Source organism: Oncorhynchus mykiss, chromosome 7, assembly GCF_057628025.1.
Source record: "Oncorhynchus mykiss isolate SJ-2025 chromosome 7, ASM5762802v1, whole genome shotgun sequence".
NCBI lineage: Eukaryota > Metazoa > Chordata > Actinopteri > Salmoniformes > Salmonidae > Oncorhynchus > Oncorhynchus mykiss.
This window is the reverse complement of record NC_143028.1, coordinates 61,525,423-61,550,439: the sequence shown is the minus strand read 5'-3', so window position 1 is coordinate 61,550,439 and position 25,017 is coordinate 61,525,423. Positions and strand designations below refer to the sequence as shown.

At 40.5% G+C, this 25,017-nt stretch overlaps 1 protein-coding gene across 3 annotated transcripts; it reads left to right on the top strand.

Moving 5' to 3' along the window:
* Positions 1–1,170: 1,170 nt before the first annotated feature.
* Positions 1,171–23,881, top strand: LOC110528307 (sodium- and chloride-dependent GABA transporter 2). Of its 3 annotated transcripts, XM_021610263.3 has the most exons (14): positions 1,188–1,668; positions 4,211–4,345; positions 9,901–10,041; positions 11,226–11,316; positions 11,549–11,681; positions 11,924–12,058; positions 12,319–12,422; positions 12,919–13,043; positions 13,466–13,578; positions 13,675–13,812; positions 18,477–18,579; positions 20,184–20,284; positions 20,419–20,589; positions 20,855–23,881. In XM_021610263.3, exons 1-14 carry the CDS (start codon positions 1,308–1,310, stop codon positions 20,972–20,974), a joined length of 1,971 nt encoding a protein of 656 aa, XP_021465938.2. In that variant the 5' UTR covers positions 1,188–1,307; the 3' UTR covers positions 20,975–23,881. The 3 variants fall into 3 exon arrangements, 2 of the variants coding, with proteins under 2 accessions (XP_021465938.2, XP_090097761.1); XR_016497374.1 differs by lacking the exon at positions 13,466–13,578 and having other exon boundaries at positions 1,171–1,668; XM_090241635.1 differs by lacking the exons at positions 1,188–1,668; positions 4,211–4,345 and adding an exon at positions 9,304–9,766.
* Positions 23,882–25,017: the final 1,136 nt, after the last annotated feature.

Genomic DNA, 25,017 nt, shown 5'->3' with positions numbered 1-25,017 from the left:
AGCTGTATATAAAGTATGTAGAAGGCTCTCTTTCCAAGAAAACAAAAAAATGTAAGCCGTGTTCATGTTAGCATAAGGTTTTCAGAACTGGGCTGTGATCATTATTGTACCTTGTTTTGAGGAGATGACCTGAAAAAAAAAACATACTTATGGATTCACCTGCTGCTCATGATCATGTCATCTCCCATCTTTTCATTCAGATTTCATGTATCATTATCATAATATTCATCATAAGCATCATCACCACCATTATCATAATCATCATCACAAGGACGCTAAACTTTGCGTAGTCTAGCCTGTCAAGTTCCTTTTGCCACAGTTGACCTGTTTGAAAGAACTTATGTACACTAAATTGAAAAGGAGGACAAGTACTTTTATTGACTGGGTGCTCATTCACTCTCTTCAGGCTCATTAGTTACTAATGGGGCCCTAGTCGAGGCTCCCTTGTGCCGAGGTTAAAGGTGCAGCTAGGACTTATTGCTCCAAGGGTGAAAATCTGTGATCTTGACCCTTCAGCACATCAGTAATACTGTACACACCCAAAGAACATGAGACAAACACGACACAAGAGACAGACAGCACACGAAACAGGCACAGCACATGAGACACACAATAAAGACCCTGGTTCAACCAGACTTGTGTTCAAATACATGTGTACTTGAGTATCTACTATTTAAAATACTTTTTCTGTGTATTTGAGCATTTTCAAATACACAGCCCAAAACAACTACTTTTATTTGAGTGGGGGGGGGGGTCCCTTTTGAAGATAGAGGAACCTTATACGAAGATCTAATTATGTCTGTATGTGCATAAATATAGAACACATAGTCTTTGTGATGTCTACACGGTACTTTGTGATGTCTGTAGAGCACAGGACTTTGTACAGTAATAGGATAAGCCCAATGCCTTGTTATTATAGTCTGGTTGTCCAAGGCTAAGATATAAGCACCCTCTTCTGAATGTATACCAGACCAGAATCTGTTAAAATGATTCCTTCTATACAGAGTGATCAAAGTCACTAAATGTAATACAAAATATCAGTATTATCTGTAATTCCTTTAATGTCACTGAGAGTTGTAAACCGTATAAATTAGGAAATTAACCTGTTTCAACAAGAATTGAAAGTCAGTTATCCTATATTGGAATTGTACAATGTGTTATTCTGTGTAGCTCTGCTGAAACATCAGTCTCTCTCAACCCAGCTGAGAGGATCACAGTCCTGCAGGCATTCTTTTGGACACTAAAAGTGCAGCTCTCATTCAAATATCTGGATCCCGTGCAAGCAAATTAATGACTTGTCAGCCCTCATGTTTTTGCGTCCCCCTTCAGGCAGAAGCAGCTGGAATCTTGACAGTGCTGTTATCCATAAAAGCTCCAGCAGCAGCAGACAATTGCACCAACCACTGACCTCCAGGCAGGAACTCAACAGACTCGACCAGCAGTACTCGCCTTCGAACCCTCTCTCTTTCACTCACTGCAGGATGGCAGGTCCTCTCTTGGCAGGCAGGCATGAGACTCTCCCCGGGCCGATGCAGGTTGCCCAACAGAGGGTCAATGAACGAGGCCAGTGGAAGAACAAATTTGAGTTTATTCTAACTGTGGCTGGCGCAATTGTTGGACTTGGAAATATATGGAGATTTCCCTATCTTTGTTACAAGAACGGTGGGGGTGAGTCAACAAAGTCCTATTTTTGTCTTTTGGTTAAATACAGAGAGCTCCAAAAGTATTGGGACAATGGTTTGTTTCTGCACTCCAGCACTTTGGATTTGAAATGATACAATGACCTTGAGGTTAAAGTGCAAACGGTCAGCTTTAATTTGAGAGTATTTTCATTCATATTGGGTAAACCGTTTAGAAATTATAGCACTTTTTGTTCATAGTCCCACCATTTTAGGGGACCAAAAGTTACTTATATGTGTATTAAAGTAGTCAAAAGTTTAGTATTTGGTCCCATATTCCTAGCACGCAATGATTACGTCAAGCTTGTGACTCTACAAACATGTTGGATGCATTTGCTGTTTGTTTTGGCTTTGTTTCAGATTATTTTGTGCCCAATAGAAATTCATGGTAAATAATATATTTGTATAATTTTGGAGTCCTTTTTATTGTAAATAAGAATAGAACATGTTTCTAAACACTTCTATATTAATGTGGATACTACCATGATTACGGATAATACTGTATGGATCGTGAATAATGATTAATGAGAAAGTTACAGACGCACAAATATCATGCCCCCCCCCCCCCCCCCCCCCCCAAACAAAAGTGCTAACCTCCCTTATTATTGTAATGGTGAGAGATTCGCATGTCTTGTGTATGGTATTTGTGCATATGTAACTTTCTCACTCATCATTATTCATGATTAATTCAGGATCATCCGTAATCATGGTAGCATCCATGTTAATGTAGAGGTGTTTAGGGTGGTAGGTCCCTTTAAAAAAAGTCTTTAGAACTTCCAAAATGTTCTTTAGAACTTCCAAAATACGTCTCATAGTTATGGGTCAGTAATAAAAATAATAAGTAATCATTTGAAATATGTACAGTCTGTGAGATATGTGGCTGTTGATCTAATGTCTCGTAACAGCTATTCTTACATTGAGCCAGTTGGCTAGCTCGAGAGTTGGTTCTGGCTCGCGAGAATACTGTTATTAAGGTCAGCTCCGTCTTAATTTTTGATTCCCATGACTAAGCAACCGTTTTTTTTTTTTATTCCTGCAAAATTTCTTGACGTTTTGTACCTAAACACCATTCAGTGTCACATCAGAGAACATGAAATTAACCCAAAACATTTTTGATCTTATTCAATATTGTTCACTTATTTGCATCTTGCATGTATTTGGTGTATATTAGTACAGTTTACAATATACACTGAATGTACAAAACAGGAACACCTGCTCTTTGCATGACAGACTGACAAGGTGAATCCAGGTGAAAGCTAAGATTCCATCAATCAGTGTAGATGAGGGAGAGGAGAGAGGTTAATTAAAGAAGGATTTTAAGCCTTGAGACAATTGAGAAATCGATTGTGTATGTGTGCCATTCAGAGGGTGAATGAGCAAGACAGACGATTTAAGTGCCTTTGAACAGGGTATGGTAGTAGGCGGCAGGCTCACCGGGTTGAGTGTGTCAGGAACTGCAACGATGCTGTTTTTTTTTTTACACTCAACAGTTTCCCGTGTGTATCAAGAATGGTCCACCACCCAAAGGACATCCAGCCAACTTGACTGTGGGAATCATTGGAGTCAACATGGGTCAGCATCTCTGTGGAACTCTTTCGACACATTGTGTAGTCGATACCCCGACGAATTGATGCTGTTCTGAGGGCAAAAGGGGGGTGCAACTCAATATTAGGAAGGTCTTCCTATTGTTTTGTATACTTAGTGTATACTACATGCTTAACTTGTATGTGATTCTACAATAGATACTAGAAAATATAATGTTGTATAACACACTTTCCACTCCTAATAACATTACATTGATGTTTCCAAATTTGTTCTCTTTTAATAAAAAGCTTGGTTGTGAGAGCATATGATGAAATTATCCTATTATTTTATCCAAGTCTCTCTGTCTTGTTTACAAATGCATGGTTGATTTGATTCCTGGTCAGTTCAGGCAAAAAGAAAAAAGAGAAGGATTGGTTTGTTGTTTAGCATAAAGCTCCTTTAAATGACACAAAGAAACAAAGCTGCATCCAAATACTGTAGTTGAACCCCCTGAAAACTCATATCGTCTGACCCCATGGTCATTGTGCTGGTTTCGCATTCCCATTCCTTTGAGATAAGTAAGTATACATTAATTCACCTTGCATGGTAACAATTTAAAGAGGATTTTTTTGTTGGGGGGAGGGGGTTCCACACTGCACTTTCAGGGGTGTGTTTGGTTTGCACAGTAGTGTGACCCGATCAGTATTGATGGAGGTTGAAAAGTCATCTGTCGCAGGCAACAGGAATTTGATTTCTAAGACTGGGTATATTGTGAGGGTGTGATCCATGGGACAAATTTAAATTTAAAGTGGCATGAAAATAAATTGGTTTGTTCAGATGTATAGTGATGAAAGATACAAAGACCTATGCATACTGTTAGAGTCAACTTAATCTCAGCACCCAGAACCAAAACAGCTGTCACAAGATATTGTTAACTGAAGGTTAAAGTTTGAACATAGATTAACATCAAGCAGTCCTAATATGTGTGACTCCTTCCTGTACTGTAGGTGCGTTCTTCATCCCGTACATCCTGTACCTGGTGACCTGTGGCATCCCTCTGTTCATCCTGGAGACGGCTCTGGGACAGTACACCAGCCAGGGGGGCATCACCTGCTGGAGGAAAATCTGCCCGCTGTTTGAGGGTGAATATTGCTGTACAGTTCTGTGCACTTAAAAGTTATGTTTTCAAATGCTTTTGCTGCAGCCCAAGTAGGTTACATTGTTTTCATTGTGACAAATTCTCTGGTAGGATGAGCCTGAGCCTTTATGTGCTTTCCGCATTTCATAATGTAGATAGATGTCTTGCATGGTCTTGGTACAGCACAGTAAAGTTGAAAGATTATGGTACATCATTATGTAAAGTATAAACCATAATGAAGTAAACAGAATAAACCACTTTGCAATGAATAGTAGAGTGAGACTTAGAATAGAATGAGTAGGTGTGGTTCCTTATTCGTGCTGAGACATGAAACAAATAGTTGCTTTATGATCTTCATTCATTAAGATTTTTGTGCAGTTACATAGGGCCCCCATTTATTACCGTTCAAAAGTTTTAGAACACCTACTCATTCAAGGGTTTTTCTTTATTTGGACTATTTTCTACATTGTAGAATAATAGTGATGACATCAAAACTGTGAAATAACACATATGGAATCATGAAGTAACCAAAAAAGTGTTAAACAAATTAAAATACATTATAAATGTGAGATTCCTCAAATAGCCACCCGTTGCCTTGATGACAGCTTTGCACACTCATGGCATTATCTCAACCAGCTTCACTTGGAATGCTTTCCCAACAATCTTGAAGGAGTTACCACATATGCTGAGCACTTGTCGACTGCTTTTCCTTCACTCTGCGGTCCGACTCATCCCAAACCATCTCAATTTGGTTGAGGTAGGGGGATTGTGGCGGCCAGGTGATCTGATGCAGCACTCCATCACTCGCCTACTTGGTAAAATAGCCCTTACACAGCCTGGAGGTGTGTTGGGTCATTGTCCTGTTGAAAAACAAATGATAGTCCCACTGAGCCCAAACCAGATGGGAGAGGGTATCGCTGCAGAATACTGTGGTAGCCACGCTGGTTAAGTGTGCCTTGAATTCTAAATAAATCACAGACAGTGTCACCAGCAAAGCACCCCCACACCACAACACCTCCTCCTTCATGCTATATAGAGGGAAATACACATGCAGAGATCATCCGTTCACGCACACCGCGTCTCACAAGGACATAGCAGTTGGAACCAAAAATCTCCAATTTGGACTCCAGATGAAAGGAAACATTTCCACCGGTCTAATATTCATTGCTTGTGTTTCCTGGCCCAAGCAAGTCTCTTCTTATTATTGGTGTCCTTTAGTAGTGGTTTCTTTGCAGCAATTTGACTATGAAGGCCCGATTCACACACAGTCTCCTCTGAAGTTGATGTTGAGATGTGTCTGTTACTTGAGCTCTGTGAAGCATTTATTTGGGCTGCCATTTCTGAGGCTGGTAACTCTAATGAACTTATCCTCTGCAGCAGAGGTAACTCTGGATCTTCCATTCCTGTGGCGCTCCTGAGAGCCAGTTTCATCATAGCACTTGATGGTTTTTGCGACTGTACTTGAAGAAACGTTCAAAAGTTCTTGAAATTCTCCGTATTGACTGACCTTCATGTCTTAAAGTAAAAGTAATTTTGAACTGTTGTTTCTCTTTGGTTATTTGAGCTGTTCTTGCCATAATATGGACTTGGTCTTTTACCAAATAGGGTTATCTTCTGTACACCACCCCTATCTTGTCACAACACAACCGATTGGCTCAAACGCATTAAGAAGGAAAGAAATTCCACAAATGAACTTTTAAGAAGGCACACCTGTTAATTGATTTGCATTCCAGGTGACTACCTCAGGAAGCTGGTTGAAAGAATGCCAAGAGTGTATGAAGCTGGCTATTTGAAGAATCTCAAATATAAAATATATTTTGATTTGTTTAACACTTTTTTGGTTACTACATGATTTCATTTGTGCTATTTCATAGTTGTGATGTCTTCACTATTATTAGACAATGTAGAAAATAGTAAAAATAAAGAAAAACCCTGTCTGAATTAAATGTTCACTTTTTTAAATTAATAATAATATATGCAATTTAGCTGATCCTTTTAGCTAAAGTGTCTAACCTCACAGAGATAGCATACATCTTAGCAGCAGGAAATTAACCTTTCATGACCCTGGTGTTGCTACTAGAGCCATGCTTTTACCAACTGAGTCTGAGTCCCACATTAATTGATGTCATGATCACACAGCTGAAGCAAGCACACACACACACACACAAATAAAAAATGTGTTCAAAAATGCAAATCAGTCAGACAGTCTTCGGAAGGGCTACTTGAAACATAAATTGATTTGGATCTTAGACATACAGTACTTTCAGAATGAATGTGGCCCTGTGGTAACCTTAATCTGACTAAATTGATCATGGAAGCCCAAAGGCCGGCAGGTGGCGATATTGAGTCGTGTCATTTTACCGCCCAAATGCATTGTATGTAGCCGGCAATAGTTTTGTATCCCTCATGGACCAGTTTATACCTAAAACATTCTCCATTCAGGCTGCATAGGCTGCATTTTCCTCCTTAAATATATTTAATTGTGAGAAAATGAGAGAAAAAAAAACTGGGAAAATATGCTTACTTTCATTATGAAAAAACATATTCCATCACCAGCGACTAAATGCTAATTCAAGATGTTGTGTATTGCGTTCAGCCAATCAGGTTGCATCAGTCCGTTCTCTCACCCCTAACCTAACACAGCGCTGTATTAAATCAAATCAAATGTTATTGGTCACATACACATATTTAGTAGATGTTATTGCGGATGCAGTGACATGATTGTGTTCCTAGCTCCAACAGTGCAGTAATATCTAATAATTCACAATAATACACACAAATCTAAAGTAAAAGAATGTTAAGCAATATATAAATATTAGGACGAGCAATGTCAGAGTGGCATTGACTAAAATACAGTAGAATAGAATACAGTATATACATATGAAATGAGTAAAGCAGTATGTAAACACTATTAAAGTGACTAATGTTCCATTATTAAAGTGACCAGTGATTTCCAGTCTATGTATATAGGGCAGCAGCCTCTAAGGTGTAGGGTTGAGTAACCGGGTGGTAGCTGGCTAGTGATGGCTATTTAACAGTCTGATGCCCTTGAGATAGAAGCTGTTTTTCAGTCTCTCGGTCCCAGTTTTTTTGCACCTGTACTGACCTCGCCTTCTGGATAGTAGCAGGGTGAACAGGCAGTGGCTCGGGTGGTTGATGTCCTTGATGATCTTTTTGGCCTTTTTGTGACATTGGGTGCTGTATGTGTCCGGGAGGGCAGGCATTGGGCAGACTGCACCACCCTCTGGAGAGCCCTGTGTTTGTGGCTGGGCTGATGAGACAGTGGATTGCGGGGTCAGATGGAACAGAGTAAATAGGCATATTGACATCATAGATGTAGCCAGTGGTATCTTGTGGAATAGACACAGGCTGGAATGCGATTTTAACAAATCAGCATTCAGGATTAGACCCACCGTTGAATAATTAAATGATAATGTCCGAGACGCCGGTGTTTGGAGGATATATTGGCATGGGTGTTGTTGGCAGACCGTGCCAATATATCCTCCAAACACTGGCTTCAAGTGCATTATCACTTTTATACAACGGTTACCAACATATTAAAATAATGATTTACATATTTTCATTAGAAACATCATTTTGATGAATTTGTTGTTCGTTCTGTCGATTTGGTTGCTAGACACGCAACCCAGTTCAGTCTTTTTGTTCTGTATCTATAGACACGACCCAGTTGTTTGTTCTAAATGTTCAATTGCCATACTGCCTGGCAATGTATTTAGGGCTAATTTATTCCTTGCCACCCACTCTGAAACTAACTGCAGCTCTTTGTTGAGTGTTGCAGTCATTTCAGTCGCTGTAGTAGCTGACATGTATAGTGTTGAGTCATCCGCATACATAGACACTCTGGCTTTACTCAAAGTCAGTGGCATGTAGTTAGTAAAAATGTAGAAAAAAAAGCAAGGGGCCTAAACAGCTACCCTGGGGAATTCCTGATTCTAACTGGATTACATTTGAGAGGCTTCCATTAAATAGCCACCGGCTGGAATGCGGTTTCAGGATTAGACCCACCCGTTGTATAATGCCAGATAATTGGACAGTTGGAAAAGATATCGGACACCTTGCAATCATGACGCAATAAGCGCCTATACATGCAGATGGTACTTGCTACAAAGTTGCAGAAAGCTAAACCAACAACCACACAAACTGAAATTGGATACATCGTAAATGCAGGTCCAATGAGGAAAAAACTTGGCTGGCATTGTTTTTGCAGAGATTTTTTTTATGGAGCATCTCAGATGCCATCTGATGACCCAACATGGTGAGTGAGGAACATGCAATTCTCTGGTCCCCACTGCAGACATGATGCAAGTGGCGCTATGCTGTTAAATACTCCACGTTTCTAGTTTGACCAGATGTTTTCAGCAACTGATATTGGAATTTGCTTGTCATATTGGCAGGTTTGCTAGCAACAAAAAATATTTTGCTAGCTTCTAGCTTAGTGTTTGATATGAAATGCCATTTCGTCGTAATGTACAGTGTCGAGTGTCCTGACGAGGACGCAAACTTTTCTAGCAATGCCAGGCAAACCCGGCAATTACCAGTTCATTCTGTATTCTGGCTGCTCGTTGGCTAGTTAGCAGCAAGCAAGGGATAAGAACATTGCTATCGTGCATGGCTAGTATGGATCATAAAGAATGAACGACTGGGTCGAGTCTCTAAGCAACCAAAAGATGAGAAACTATGAATTTGCTTATATATATCAATATCAACAGGGAAAAAATGTATTTCTACAGGTAAATGTGTGATTTCATATTGTTTTATTCAGCAATTGGGGTATAACCTTTACAGAACGTAAAAATGAATGACAGATTTATTGAGTAGTCACGCAATTTGACATCTAACTAAGATGTTTGGTGCAGTATACTGTATCTCAAGTGAAAAAAATGCATACATTTTTCGTTTCTCGCTAAACGACAACAAACACTTCATTGAATAATCCCTTCTGTTGACCAATCAGAGACGAAGGGGCGTAGACTTCAGCTACAAGTTTTCGGGGGCTAGATCGTTAAAAAAATGCCTTTTGGTCTTAATTTAAGGTGAGGCATAAGGTTAGCAGTGTGGTTAAGGTTTTTAAGAAGATACATTTTAGAAATGGGCGTGGTTTAGACTTCGTCTGTGGTAACCAGTGACGACGCTTTGGCTTGCCTCGAGAGAAAAAATGTGTGCACGAACTGACGAAAATGCCCTGGCTGAAGGCCGCGTTCAAGTGCAAGTCGGAACTAGAAAACTCGGAAATATCCGACCTGCTAACTGATTGATCGCGACACGAGTATAACTATAACCTGTTAGGATGTCCGAAATAAAGTTACGGAATCGAAGCCTATGCCGCCTGATGTTTTAGGTGCTAACCGGTCTACAAAGGATATTAACGTTTTGCCGGCTGCACACAATGCATTTGGACAGTAAGGTGACAAGACTCAATTATGTGCCGGACAGGCCTTTGGGCTGCTGTCATTGGGAATCAACTGCAGTGAAGGTCATTTGAATAATTGTGTTCGTTTTTTTATGAGCATGTTGCTATGTTTTGCTTGTCTTCATCAGGAATGGGCTATGCCGCCCAGGTGATCACTATATATGGATGTATGACCTACATAGTGATTCTGGTGTGGGCTTTCCTCTACCTGTTCTCATCCTTCACTGCTGACCTGCCATGGGCTAACTGCAACAATGCTTGGAACACAGGTATTTACAATATTGTTGACTTGACTGAAATTTGGTGCAGAGGAGGACTGCTATGTGCATATGTTTCAACTGAAACAGACCCCAGCTGGCTGAGGGGTCCCCACTGACTGATTTTTAACACAACTTTATATGGCCTATATCTATTTAATAATTTCTTGAAATTAAAAACACAAATGTAACAGGTCCCCAAATGGCCAAATCCCCTGACTTGGTGGCAGTTTTATCAAACGGTGTATTCGAGGCTGCTGGGTTGCGATAATCTTTATAGGAGCAACTACCTCTGAAGCCTAGTTATTTTCTCTTTTTTTTATTGAACCTTTATTTAACTAGGCAAGTCAGTTAAGAACAAATTCGTATTTACAATGACGGCCTATGAACTGCCTTGTTCAGGGGCAGAAAGACAGATTTTTACCTTGTCAGCTCTGGGATTCGATCTAGCAACTGGCCCAACCACTAGGCTACCTGCCGCCACAGTAATGAAGCACACAGTGCTACTAACAAGTAACATCCATCACTGAAATTCAATGACTCTTATCAACAACAAACAATTCTAACCGCTTGCAGCCATGGAAGTTCAGTGAGGGGAGATCATGAGCAATCAGTGTGTTCACGTGAACATCTTCTGACAGTTTGCACAAATACTGAAGACAGTGAGAATAATGGGGGAGAAGAGCTGTCTGGTATCTTCTACCCCCCCCCCCCCCTCTCTCTCTCTCTCTCTCACACACACACACACACACCTCTTTTACGCTGCTGCTACTCTCTGTTCATCATATATGCATAGTCTCTTTAACGATACCTACATGTACATACTAATGTATGTATTCAAATGTCTTTTTACTGTTGTTTTATTTCTTTACTTACCTACACACACACACACTTTTTTTTTCTTTTTTTTTTTCGCACCATTGGTTAGAGCCTGTAAGTAAGCATTTCACTGTAAGGTCTACCTGTTGTATTCAGGGCGCGTGACAAATAAACTTTTATTTGATTTGAAAGTGTTTACCTTGTCATCGGACCTCTTTAAAACATTTTCTCAGATTGACAGAAATAGCTTTTAACATTTTAAGGGTTCATATTTCTTTCGAGTCAATTACATTAAGAGGATCTGTCTATTAGGTTGCATATCCACTTGAAGCTGTCAACTTTATAACCTGTTTCAACTAGACTTGAATGTATTTCAGATTTTTGTGTGACATTTGGCACCAAGAATGCCAGCACCAATTGGACTGTTCCACTCCTGAATGTGTCATCTTCCGTTGTGGAGTTTTGGCAGTAAGTCTATTTATAAATGCTGTGTTTTTATCCCCACTGCATCGTTCGTGATTAGATTCTTGACTCCTCAAATTATAAATTAATCAGATACTATTGTCTTATTTCTTAAAAGGAACTATTGGAATTATGAAATGATTCTTATAAGCATACAATAGACTACAATACATTTACATACAATATATTTTATTTTGTTGATCAAATGTATTGCTTTGTCAACTATTTCTCCTTACAGTCGGCGAGTGCTGAGAATGTCAGATGGAATTGAGTCATTGGGAGGCATTAGATGGGAGCTGGCTCTGTGTCTTCTGCTGTCCTGGGCCATCTGCTACTTCTGTATCTGGAAAGGAGTTAGGTCTACAGGGAAGGTGATTTTGATTTCATATATTAGCCAAGACAGTAGTTTCATAATTATGCATCATCCCAATCTCAATCAATCTTGAATTCAGAGGTAACAAACAAACATAAAATAAACAGAGGGACAGCTATTTGATGTAGCTTTAAAGTTACTTGGTGCAATGATGGGCCCATAGTTGGTATGGTGATGCCGGGAATGCTTGGCTATATTGTGTTTTCTGTATTCTACTAATCCTGTACTACTAATTCATAGGCAGCCTACTTCACGGCCACCTTCCCCTATGTAATGCTAGCGGTGCTATTTGTCCGAGGAGTGACCCTTCCAGGAGCTAAAGATGGCATATTCTACTACTTGTATCCCAATGTTACACGCCTAGCTGATCCACAGGTATTATCTGTAGTATGGGCAATTTTCCCAGACACAGATTAAGACTAGTCCTGGACGACAACAAAAAAACACTTCAAATTGAGTATTTCCATTGAACATCCTTAGTCCAGGAGTATGCTTCATTGGTGTCCAGGAAACCGGCCCTCTAAATCCTTGTTTAGTCTCGCTTCTTACTGATATACATTTCCCTTGTGCTACTTAAACATGTTCAGTTTATGACTTCAGTTTACCTCTTCTTTGTTTGTTTGTTCGTTAATAAGGTTTGGATGGATGCAGGAACCCAGATATTCTATTCTTACGCCATATGCCTGGGCTACCTGACCTCTCTTGGAAGCTACAACAAATACAACAACAACTGCTACAAGTGAGGCTTCAACTAGTGTGTGGGTTTGATTAAAAATTGGAGGTAATAATTTGGCACATTGAAGATCTCACACAGTTTGCTTATTTAGCAGTACCAGGAGGTGCTATGGTCACAAGATCTCTTCAGTCAGTCAGTCAGTCTGGAGACAGGAAAAAGCACATCTGGTTAGGTGAGGTGCAGGCTGGAGAAGTAGAATGCATGGAAAAGAAAAACCACATACTCTCATGGAACTGACGCATTCCTTTTTTATCACTTAGTAATGTTTCAACAGCAAGCTGCCTTCAGGGTTTCATCTGGCAAACACTGCAGGTCAAGATCTCTTCAGAGCATATAATAACAGTTTGCTTATTCACCTACGCCAGGAGGATTCATGACACACTACCTCAATCGCCCTGAACATTAATAACATGTATTTAAATCTTATTAGACCTTTGCCAACAGTGTATGTGAAAGAGGAAGGTGTCTTTATACGTTAAACTTGTTTTGTGCCTTGCAGAGATTCCTTCTACCTGTGCTTGTTGAACAGTGGGACCAGCTTTGTGTCTGGTTTCGCCATTTTCTCCATACTGGGTTATATGGCTGGAGAACAGGGTGTGGACATCTCTGTGGTTGCTGAGTCAGGTGAGTCTTTAAAGGACATCAATCTACAATGGTATGACTCCCTATTATCCTACTGATCACCCCAAGTACTGTCTAACAACATAATTGCTCAGCATTGTGGATGGCTGAGAGAGCGGGATGCGAAGATAGACAAATTATGTTAAAGACGAACAGTATCTGATTTTCTATCCTGTCCTCAGCCTGCACTTTAATCATCAGAGAGAGCTGGCCCATCTGCTTTAGTTAGTGAGATCTGTGCCTACTTCACCTTTCTTCTGAACTTAATTTTGTCTGCATCTATACCTTGTCTGGTAGAAGCACTGTCTCAGCTCATGAAATCTACTTTTTTGACATGCATAACAGAATGTCTCGTTAAATTAATTCAATCAGATTGCATTTGGGTACATATATTCTGTAATTTTTTCATTGTTGTGCTGCTGAAGGTCCTGGCCTGGTCTTCATAGTGTACCCTCAGGCAGTGTCCCTGCTCCCCTGCCCTCAGTTCTGGGCTATCTGCTTCTTCACCATGATCATCCTGTTGGGAGTTGATAGTCAGGTTAGAGCTCAACACACCTGGGTGTCCTGTCCCTGTTGTGTCCCTCCCTTTACCTTTCCCTCCTATGTACCTTGCCCTCTCTCTCATTTTCCACAGTTTGTCGCCCTTGAGAGCCTTATGACCTCGGTAACGGACTTCAATCCCAACCTCATCAGAAAGGGCTACCGGAGGGAGCTTCTGCTGCTGCTCATCTGCTGCTGCTGCTACCTGGTCGGTCTCATCATGATCACAGAGGTGAGAGGTTGTTGCTGTATGACCACAGGTAGAGGTGGTTCTCTAAAACTGAACACTTAATATCAGGAACATGAATTGTGAAGTGTTATAGTGAGGTAAGTGAAATAACTTCAAATGAATGTCAATAAAAGGTTGGATCTAAGCAGCAAATTTTCAAAAACTAAATCATAAAATATACTGAACAAAAATATAAACGCAACACGCAACAATTTCAAAGATTTTACTAAGTTAGTTCATAGAAGAAAATCTGTCAATTTAAATGAATTCATTAGGCCCTTATCTATGGATTTCACATGACTGGGCAGGGAGCAGCCATGGGTTGGCCTGGGAGGGCATAGGCCCACCCACTTGGGAGCCAGGTCCCCCCTCTAGGGAGCCAGGCCAGCCAATCAGAATGAGTTTTTCCCAACAAAAGGGCTTTATTACAGACATAAGTACTCATCAACATCACACCTCCTCAGATGATCCCACAGGTGAAGAAGCCAGATGTAGAGGTCCTGGGCTGGCGTAGTTACACGTGGTTGTGTGGCCGGTTGGATATACTGCCAAATTCTCTAAAACTAAGTTGGAAGCGGCTTATGGTAGAAAAATTAAGATTAAATTCTCTGGCAACATTCCTGCAGTCAGCATGCCAATTGCACACTCCCTCAACTTGAGACATCTGTGGCATTGTGTTGTGTGAAAAAACTGCACATTTGAGTAGCCTTTATTGTCCCCCAGCACAAGGTGTAATGATCATGCTGTATAATCAACTTCTTCATATGCCATACCTGTCAGTTGGATGGATTATTTTGGCAAAGGAGAAATTCTCACTAACAGGGATGTAAACAAATTTGTGCCAAAATTTGAGAGGAATAGTTAAATAAAAAATAAACTTTTTGTGCGAATGGAACATTTCTGGTCTTTTATTTATTTTATTTATCTTTTATTTCAGCTCATAAAAAATGTGACCAACACTTTACATGTTGCGTTTATATATTTTTTCAGTATAGTTGTTAATTAACGGTCGCATGTATCAGCTTTTATCTTAGCTGAGTAAAACTCCACTCTATCCATATATACATATCTACAACTCAAAAACGACCCCACTGGGCACAGACGTCAATTCAATGTCTAATTTCAATGACATTACGTGGAAATAACGTTGACTCAACCAGTGTGTGCCCAGTGGGATGGTAAAGAACGTAGTTACACAGCACAAACATAGGTCAGAACCCCCACCTTACTGTGTACCAGAGTTAAGCATGCACGCGTAAATGGAACATAATTCCCTGTATGCACTTTTCTCTCTGCATAGTTGTGCTATTCATTCGGGGTGATCAAATAAATGAAGGTGAGGCGAAGGTGTGTCCAGGGGCGCAACTTTGGTTTTGGAAGATGGGGGGACATACAGTGCATTTGGAAAGTATTCAGACCCCTTGACCTTTTCCACATTTTGATATGTTACAGCCTTATTCTAAAATGGATTAAATTAATTGTTTTCCTCGTCAATCTACACACAATAGCCCATAATGTCAAAGCAAAATCATGTTTTTATACATTTTTGCAAATGTATTACAAATAAAAAACATAGGTATTCAGACCCTTTGCTATGAGACTCAAAATTGAGCTCAGATGCATCCCGTACCTTCTCCGCTATGGTTTCAGAGCTGGTCATGGGAGCACCTCAGCCACACTTAAGGTTCTAAACGATATCTTAACCGCCATCGATAAGAAACAATACTGTGCAGCCGTATTCATCAAACTGGCCAAGGCTTTGGACTCTGTCAATCACCACATCCTTATTGGCAGACTCAACAGCCTTGGTTTCTTAAATGATTGCCTCGCCTGGTTCACCAACTACTTCTCCGACAGAGTTCAGTGTGTCAAATCGGAGGGCCTGTTGTCAGGGCCTCTGGAAGTCTCTATGGGGGTGCCACAGGGTTCAATTCTTGGGCCAACTTTCTTCTCTGTATATATCAATGACAGGGCAGGGTAGCCTAGTGGTTAGAGCGTTGGACTAGTAACCGGAAGGTTGCGAGTTCAAACCCCCGAGCTGACAAGGTACAAATCTGTCGTTCTGCCCCTGAACAGGCAGTTAACCCACTGTTCCCAGGCCGTCATTGAAAATAAGAATTTGTTCTTAACTGACTTGCCTGGTTAAATAAAGGTAAAAAAAAAAAAAAAAAAAAAAAAATGATGTCGCTCTTGCTGCTGGTGAGTCTCTGATCCACCTCAACACAGACGACACCATTCTGTATACTTCTGGCCCTTCTTTGGACACTGTGTTAACAACCCTCCAGATGAGCTTCAATGCCATACAACTCTCCTTCCGTGGCCTGCAACTGCTCTTAAATACAAGTAAAACTAAATGCATGCTCTTCAACCGATCGCTGCCTGCACCTGCCAGCCCTTCCAGCATCACTACTCTGGACGGTTCTGACTTAGAATATGTGGACAACTACAAATACCTATGTGTCTGGTTAGACTGTAAACTCTCCTTCCAAGCTCACATAAAACATCTCCAATCCAAAGTTAAATCTAGAATTGGCTTTCTATTTCGCAACAAAGCATCCTTCACTCAGGCTGCCAAACATACCCTCGTAAAACTGACCATCTTACCGATCCTCGACTTTGGCGACGTCATTTACAAAATAGCCCCCAACACTCTACTCAACAAATTGGATGCAGTCTATCACAGTGCCATCTGTTTTGTCACCAAAGCCCCATAAACTACCCACCACTGCGACCTGTACGCTCTCGTTGGCTGGCCCTCGCTTCATACTCGTCGCCAAACCCACTGGCTCCAGGTCATCTACCCCCTTATCTCAGCTTGCTGGTCACCATAGCAACACCCACCTGTAGCACGCGTTCCAGCAGGTATATCTCACTTGTCACCCCCAAAGCCAATTCCTCCTTTGGCCGCCTTTCCTTCCAGTTCTCTGCTGCCAATGAACTACAAAAATCTCTGAAACTGGAAGCACTTATCTCCCTCACTTACTTTAAGCACCAGCTGTCAGAGCAGCTCACAGATCACTGCACCTGTACATAGCCCATCTATAAATAGCCCAAACAACTACTGCTTCCCCTACTGTATTTATTTATTTATTTTGCTCCTTTGCACCCCAGTATTTCTACTTTGCACGCTCATCTACTGTCAAATCTACCATTCCAGTGTTTTACTTGCTATATTGAATTTACTTTGCCACCATGGCCTATTTATTGTCTTTACCTCCCTTATCTCACCTCATTTGCTCACATTGTATATAGACTTATTTTTCTACTGTTATTGACTGTATGTTTGTTTTACTCCATTTTTAACTCTGTGTAGTTATATGTGTCGAACTGCTTTTCTTTTTCTTGGCCAGGTCGCAGTTGTAAATGAGAACTTGTTCTCAACTAGCCTACCTGGTTAAATAAAGGTGTAATAAACAAATTATTTTAAAAAATCCTGTTTTCATTTATCATCCTTGAGATGTTTCTACAACTTGATTGGAGGCCAACTGTGGTAAATTCAATTGATTGGACATGATTTGGAAAGGCACACACCTGTCTATATAAGGTCCCACAGTTGACAGTGCATGTCAGAGCAAAAACCATGCCATGAGCTCGAAGGAATTGTCTGTACTCCAAGAAAGGATTGTGTCGAGGCACAAATCTGGGGAAGGGTTCCAAAAAATGCCGGTAGCATTGAAGGTCCCCAAGAACACCATGGCCTCCATCATTCTTAAATGGAAGAAGATTGGAACCACCAAGACTCTTCCTAGAGCTGGCCGCCTGGGCAAACTGAGCAATCGGGGGAGAAGGGCCTTGGTCAGGGAGGTCACTCTGACAGAGCTCCAGAGTTCCTCCTGTAGAGATGAGGAAACCTTCCAGAAGGACAACCATCTCTGCAGCACTCCACCAATCAGGCCTTTATGGTAGAGCCACTCCTCAGTAAAAGGCACATGACAGCCTGCTTGGAGTTTGCCAAAAGGCACCTAAAGACTTTCAGACCATGAGAAACAAGATTCTTTGGTCTGATGAAACCAAGATTGAACTCTTTAGCCTGAATGCCAAGCGTGAAGGAAACCTGATAGCATCCCTACGGTGAAGCATGGTGGTGGCACTGTCAGCATGATGTTTTTAAGCGGCAGGGACTGGGAGACTACTCAGGATTGAGGGAAAGATGAACGGAGCAAAATACAGAGATATCCTTGATCATAACCTACTCCAGAGTGCTCAGGACCTCAGACTGGGGCAAGGGTTCACCTTTCAACAGGACAACGACCCTAAGCACACTGCCAAGACCACGCAGGAGTGGCTTTGGGACAAGTCTCTGAATGTCCTTAAGTGGTCCAGCCAGTGCCCGTATTTGAACCTGATTGAACATCTCTGGAGAGACCTGAAAATAGCTGTAATGCCAAGCTTATGGCGTCATACCGAGAAGTCTCAAGGCTGTAATCGCTGCCAAAGGTGCTTCAACAAAGTACCGAGTAACATTTTTTAAATCAATTTTAGAATAAAGCTGTAACGTAACAAAATGTGGAAAAAGTCAAGGGGTCTGAATACTTTCCGAATGCACTGTATGGATGCAGTGTAGTTTACTCAGCTACTTTGATCCAAGGCATTAATGGTTGGTTATTACAATAACTACATTTGTAAACATTGATTTGACTTTATATTAAAGTTTTATTTTCTCACAGGGTGGCCTCTACATCATCCAGCTGTTTGATCATTATGTGTGCAGTGGTGCCACTCTGCTGCTCCTCTCCATATGCCAGTCACTCAGTATTGGATGGATATATGGTAAGAATAGACATTACACTATGTAATCATGGGCAAACATACACTACTGTTCAAAAGTTTGGCGTCACTTAGAAATGTCCTTGTTTTCCATGAAAACATACATGAAATGAGTTGCAAAATTAATAGGAAATATATTGAAGGTGTTGACAAGGTTATAAATAATGATTTTTAATTGAAATAATAATTGTGTCCTTCAAGCTTTGCTTTCATCAAAGAATCCTCAATTTGCAGCAATTATAGCCTTGCAGATCTTTGGCATTCTAATTGTCAATTTGTTGAGGTAATCTGAAGAGATTTCACCCCATGCTTCCTGAAGCAACTCCCACAAGTTGGATTGGCTTGATGGGCACTTCTTATATGGTCAAGCTGCTCCAACAACAGCTCAATAGGGTTGAGATCCGGTGACTGTGCTGGCCACTCCATTATAGACAGAATACCAGCTGACTGCTTCTTCCCTAAATAGTTTGTGCATAGTTTGGAGTTGTGCTTTGGGTCGTTATTCTGTTGGAGGAGGATATTGGCTCCAAATTAAGCGCCGTCCACAGGTTATAGCATGGCCTTGCAAAATGGAGTGACAGCCTTCCTTTTTCAAGATCCCTTTTACTCTGTACAAATCTCCCACTTTACCACCACCACCAAAGCACCCCCAGACCATCACATTGTCTCCACCATGCTTGACAGATGGTGTCAAGCACTCCTCCAGCATCATTTAATTTTTTCTGCGCCTCATGAATAATCTTCTTTGTGATCCGAACACCCCAAACTTAGATTTGTCTGTCCATAACACTTTTTTCCAATCTTCCTCTGTCCAGTGTTTGTGTTCTTTTGCCCATCTTAATCTTTTATTTTTATTGGCCAGTCTGACATATGGCTTTTTCTTTGCAATTCTGCCTAGAAGGCCAGCATTGCGGAGTCACCTCTTCACTGTTGACATTGAGACTGATGTTTTGAGGACTTGTGAGGTGTCTGTTTCTCAAACTAGACTCTCTAATGTACTTGTCCTCTTGCTCAGTTTTGCACGGGGGCCTCCCACTCCTCTTTCTACTCTGGTTAGAGCCAGTTTGCACTGTTCTGTGAAGGGAGTAGGACACAGCGTTGTACGAGATCTTCAGTTTCTTGGCAATTTCTAGCATGGAATAGCCTTCATTTCTCAGAAAAAGAATAGACTGATGAGTTTCAGAAGAAAGTTATTTGTTTCTGGCCATTTTGAGCCTGTAATTGAACCCACAAATGCTGATGCTCCAGAAGGCTAGTTTTATTGCTTTTTATTGCTTCTTTAATCATAACAACAGTTTTCAGCTGTGCTAACATAATTGCCGAAGGGTTTTCTAATGATCAATTAGGCTTTTAAAATTATAAACTTGGATTAGCTAACACAACGTGCCATTGGAAGACAGGAGTGATGTTTGCTGATAATGGGCCTCTGTACGCATATGTAGATATTCCATAAAAAATCTGCCATTTCCAGCTACAATAGTAATTTACAACATTAATGTCTACACAATTTGACGTTATTGTAATGGACAAAAAGTGATACAAAGTAATTGAAAATCCTTAAAGGGACTGTTCATGAGTATTTTGTCACATAACTGTCTCTGTCCAAGGTGCTGAACGCTTCTGTGACAACATTGAGGATATGATTGGCTACAGGCCCTCCTCCCTGCTGAAGTACTGTTGGCTCTACATTACTCCAACTATTGGCACCGTGAGTTTAAAACCAGTGCATTTTTATCATTCTTTCACAGCAGTTATGCTTACAATATTTTGTGCTGTCCATTTAAATACAGTGTCAATAAATAATGAAACAACATTGCTGTAAAAAAAAAAAATCTCTTCAAGGTAACCTTTGTATTCTCGCTGCTGAAGTACAGCCCTCTGAAGTTCAACAACACCTATGTGTACCCGTGGTGGGCCTATGGGCTAGGCTGGATCCTGGCTATGTCCTCCCTCTCTCTCATCCCCATCACCATGGTCTACAAACTGTACCAGGCCAAAGGGACTTTCTGGCAGGTCAGTGACATTATATGATGGAACGTTTTCCTTGGGACATTTAAAAGTATGAATGATTGCATCAAGTAAGTTAAATTGAGGTACAAACAAATGTTTTTAAATTAAAAAGGCTAAATAAAATCAAATTAATCTGGTCAGAAATGCTGGGACCTTTCATTTGGGCCTTTTAACTCTAGCATACAGTTTCTGAGCTATTCTGAGATTTTGAAGAATACCTTTGCAGCAAATTGATTATACTTATATTGAGAACTCTTTGCTTCCCCAGCGCCTCCAGGCAGTCTGTCGGCCAGCAGAAGACCTTCCTATGATGAAGAAGGAGATGGCAGGTCTCTTTGCTCTGGACCGTGTTACTGAAGATGAGAAGACCTACAACAATAATCTATAGACTGACTGTTCTGCTATTACTTTTCAGGCCGGTTTCCCAGACCGAGATTAAGCCTAGTCCTGGACCAAATATTATTTACCATGCTTTTTAGTCCAGGACTAGGCTTAATCTGTGTCTGGGAAACCGTCCCTTTATATTCTATTATACTCTATTTTTGTAACTTTTTTTAGTAAGGGTTTTGGTTTTTGTGGGTTTAATATAGTTAATATAGTTTAATATAATATAGTTGAAGCTGGTCAGAGTTGTGCTTGAGGTATTGGTATTGTGTTTGGATTGCAGTATAGTTCATATTTTTGTATTTTGTATTAACTGAACATTTGTAGCATAATGTGTAAAATCATTGCAAAATATTTTTCTTATATGATTCAAATAATTAGTTGTAGACCATTCATAAATAAGATACACCTAGATCACCTAAACATTTTTGATCAGTTTCCCAGACTAAGCCTCCTCCTATGCTAAAAAGCACTTTCAATGGCGAATCTTCATTGAGCATGCTTTTTAGTCCAAGTCTAGGCTTAATCTGTATGTATACACTCTGTATACAATAGGTAATCAATCCAAGACATTGACATTATTACACCCTGTACTTTACTGACTTTATTGTCCCCATGGGGAAATTTTGTTGCAGTGTCATGTACACTTTAATGAACTCTTTGTAATGAACTATTCTTATTTGAAGAACCAAAATGACCAGCCTCAGGATCGAATTATAAACAATAGTGTATTAAACCCCTGTGCACAAGGTCACGAAAAGATAATGCATTGCAGTCTACTGGTAAACTCCAAAGCCATTTCTGATGTCTTTATGGCCGTGTCTAGACTTGACAGTTCGTGCAGCTACATACACCTACATTTTAATTGTCTACCGTGTCCACTGCGTGTCCAGATTCCCTTTTCCCCCGCTATATTCTAATGTCAGTATGCATTCTACAAATGGTGGAAGAGGCAAAATATGTCAAGAACAACCACTGATGGCAGTAGCTAACTAGCCAGCTAACCTCTGTAGCTAGCAAGCAACGCTAAATGGATTGAAAACTGGTTAGCATAACACTAGCCTATAAAAAAAAAAGTATTTTTCTAAATATTAGCTAGCTGGCTAGCATTTGAGTCCAGCAAACACGTTCCTCATTCTAGGAATTTATTTCCTCCAACGTTATAATGAAAAGGTGCCTCTTTCCCAAAACGCAAGTTTTATGGAGACTTGTGGGAGGAGTGCTGATGACGTTGCCCACTGTATGTGCTTTCGGTAGCCTTATTGCAGAGGAGAAATCCGCAGACAATGCATCCCTGACCACCTAAAGTGGTCAGACACATCTGAACACAATCAGACCACAAAGCGACTTTTGTGCGTCTAAACCCATCTTTTCAATGCTATCTTCGTATTCTGATAGAAGTCAAGTGTAGACACAACCTATCTTGGTAAACTGTTGGTCTTGCGATAAAATACGCTGCTGTGGAAGATTTGTATGTATTTTTTTGAAAATCAACAAGTACACCTTAGACATTGTGTATATACAGTGTACAAAACATTAGGAACACCTTCCTAATATTGAGTTGCACCCCTTTTGCCCTAAGAACAGGTGCAAGTTTTTGGGGCGTGGACTCTACAAGGTGTTGAAAGCGTTCCACAGGAATGCTGGCCCATATTGACTCCAAAGCTTCCTACAGTTGTTAAGTTGGCTGGATGTCCTTTGTATGGTTGACCATTCTTGATACACAAGGGAAACTGTTGAGTGTGAAAAATCCAGCAGCGTTGCAGTTCTTGACACACTCAAACCGGTGTGCCTGGCACCTACTACCATACCCGCAAATCTATGTGAACTTTCCTCCACATCTAAATGTGATGAGTTTGAGGCATATTTCAGAGAGAAAACATTAGGCTGGGTATCAGTCAAGCAAGACCTGATGAGAAGTGTATGTGCCCAGGCCTACCACACAAAGACACTACGCATGTATTTTCTCTGGTTGACACTGACTTGCTCAAGAAAGTGATATCACAATTTAAGCCTTCTACCTGCCTTCTGAATCCTATCCCCACCACCTTCTTCAAAACAGTTTTTAATTGCATATCTGAAGAAGTGCACGCTATTGTTAATCAAGTGATTAACATGTTCAGAGACACTTTCCCTAATGCACTAAAAACTGTTATGGTGAAACCCCTTCTGAAGGAAAGTAATCTAGAATCTTCAGCTCTTAACAATTTTCAGCCAATCTCCAATCTAAAATTAAGGAGAAATGGGTTTTCAAACAGCTAAATTATTTTTTGTGAGTGCCAACTGTATTTTTGAAAAACTCCAATCTGGTTTTCATGCCCATCACAGCACAGAGACCGCCTTAGTTAAAGTGGTAAATGAGCTTAGAGCCAACACGGATGCCAAACAGCTCACTGTCCTTGTACTCTTGGATTTAAGGGCTGCATTAGACACTGTTGTCCACCCTGATGTCCTGGACAGTCATTCAGTTTTTATTTTTCTTATTTTTTTTTATCCTCATGTTTGTGTACTAAATATTTAAGTTCTTATTTTCATTGTTTGAATTTTTTTCCTGTGAATCACTTTGCATTCCATGTCTGAAATGTGCTGTATAAATAAATGTGATACTTCGTACTTTGTTCAATTCACCATCTGAATGGCACACCTACAATCCATGTCTCAATTGTCTCAAGGCATAAAAATCCTTCTTTAACCTGTCTCTTCCCCTTCATCTACACTGATTGAAGTCAATTTAACATGTGACATCACTGGCCTGGATTCACCTGGTCAGTCTGTCATGGAAAGAGCAGGTGTTCCTAATGTTTTGTACACTCAGTGTATCTACTATCAATGTGGAAATGTACTATTTTAACTAATACTGTTTTTTATGATTTGTATTAACCTTTATGTAATAAAACACTTTAAAACATAATACTGTTCATCGTTACTCCTTACTGGTGGTATGTAGGCCTATGTATCATATAGCCTACAATATGTGACACAGACCAGGGTTGGGGTCAATTCAAATTGAAGTCTCTCAATTCATGATGTGCTTCACTATAGGGATGGTGCCAGGTTTCCTCCAGAAGTGACACTTGGCATTCAGGCCAAAGAGTTCAATCTTGGTTTCATCAGACCAGAGAATCTTGTTTGATAGTCTTTAGGTGCCTTTTGGAAAGCTCCAAGCAGGCTGTCATGTGCCTTTTACTGATTGGTGGAGTGCTGCAGAGAAGGTTGTCCTTCTGGAAGGTTCTCCCATCTCCACAGATGGTGATTATTGGGTTCTTGGTCACCTCCCTGAACAAGGCCCTTCTCCCCCGATTGCTCAGTTTGGCAGGGCGGCCAGTTCTAGGAATAGTCTTGGCGGTTCCAAACTTCTTCCATTTAAGAATGATGGAGGCCACTATGTTCTTTGGGACTTTTTTTGGACACACCTACTAATTCCAGGGTTTTTCTTTATTTGTACTATTTTCTACATTGTTGAATAATAGTGAAGACATCACAACTATGAACTAACACATGGAATCCTGTAGTAACCAAAACAGTGTTATACAAATCCAAATATATTTTATATTTGAGATTCTTCAAAGTAGCCACCCTTTGCCTTGATGACAGCTTGGCAAACTGTGTGTAGATTGATGATAATAAAACATGTTTTATTAATGCTCTGTATCTACCTCAACGTTCTTGAGTCAGTGTGCTTACTTTACTGCAGGATTACATTGATCTGTTTGTTGTTACCCTCTGGACAACAGATCATTTGTGTTCCAACTTGGCAAGGTTATGAAACCTTATTTAGTCCTACTTGCTAAGGTGGGTTTTAAATGAATGGGTATCCACACATTTGTTTTTGAGGTAGAATAACTGTCATGTTATTGATGCCAAATTGAAAACCTTATTTGCACCTGCTCTATTCCAGAACCAATGGGTGTGCCTGAGTTATCACCTCTCATCTAGGTAAGCTGTTTCAACCTGGAACACTATTCTCCTGCTTTGGTCTGTTTGTAATTTCAGGAAGTCCTGAAGAGCAGTAGTGTGTGAAGGGTTTTGTCCCAGCCCAGCTCTAAC

Bases quoted from the DNA above. Each gene is read 5' to 3' on its own strand.
- LOC110528307 (XM_021610263.3), top strand. From the start codon at position 1,308: ATGTTTTTGCGTCCCCCTTCAGGCAGAAGCAGCTGGAATCTTGACAGT. The intron at 1,669-4,210 runs GTGAGTCAACAA...CCTGTACTGTAG, and splicing joins TTGTTACAAGAACGGTGGGG to GTGCGTTCTTCATCCCGTAC. The intron at 10,042-11,225 runs GTATTTACAATA...AATGTATTTCAG, and splicing joins CAACAATGCTTGGAACACAG to ATTTTTGTGTGACATTTGGC.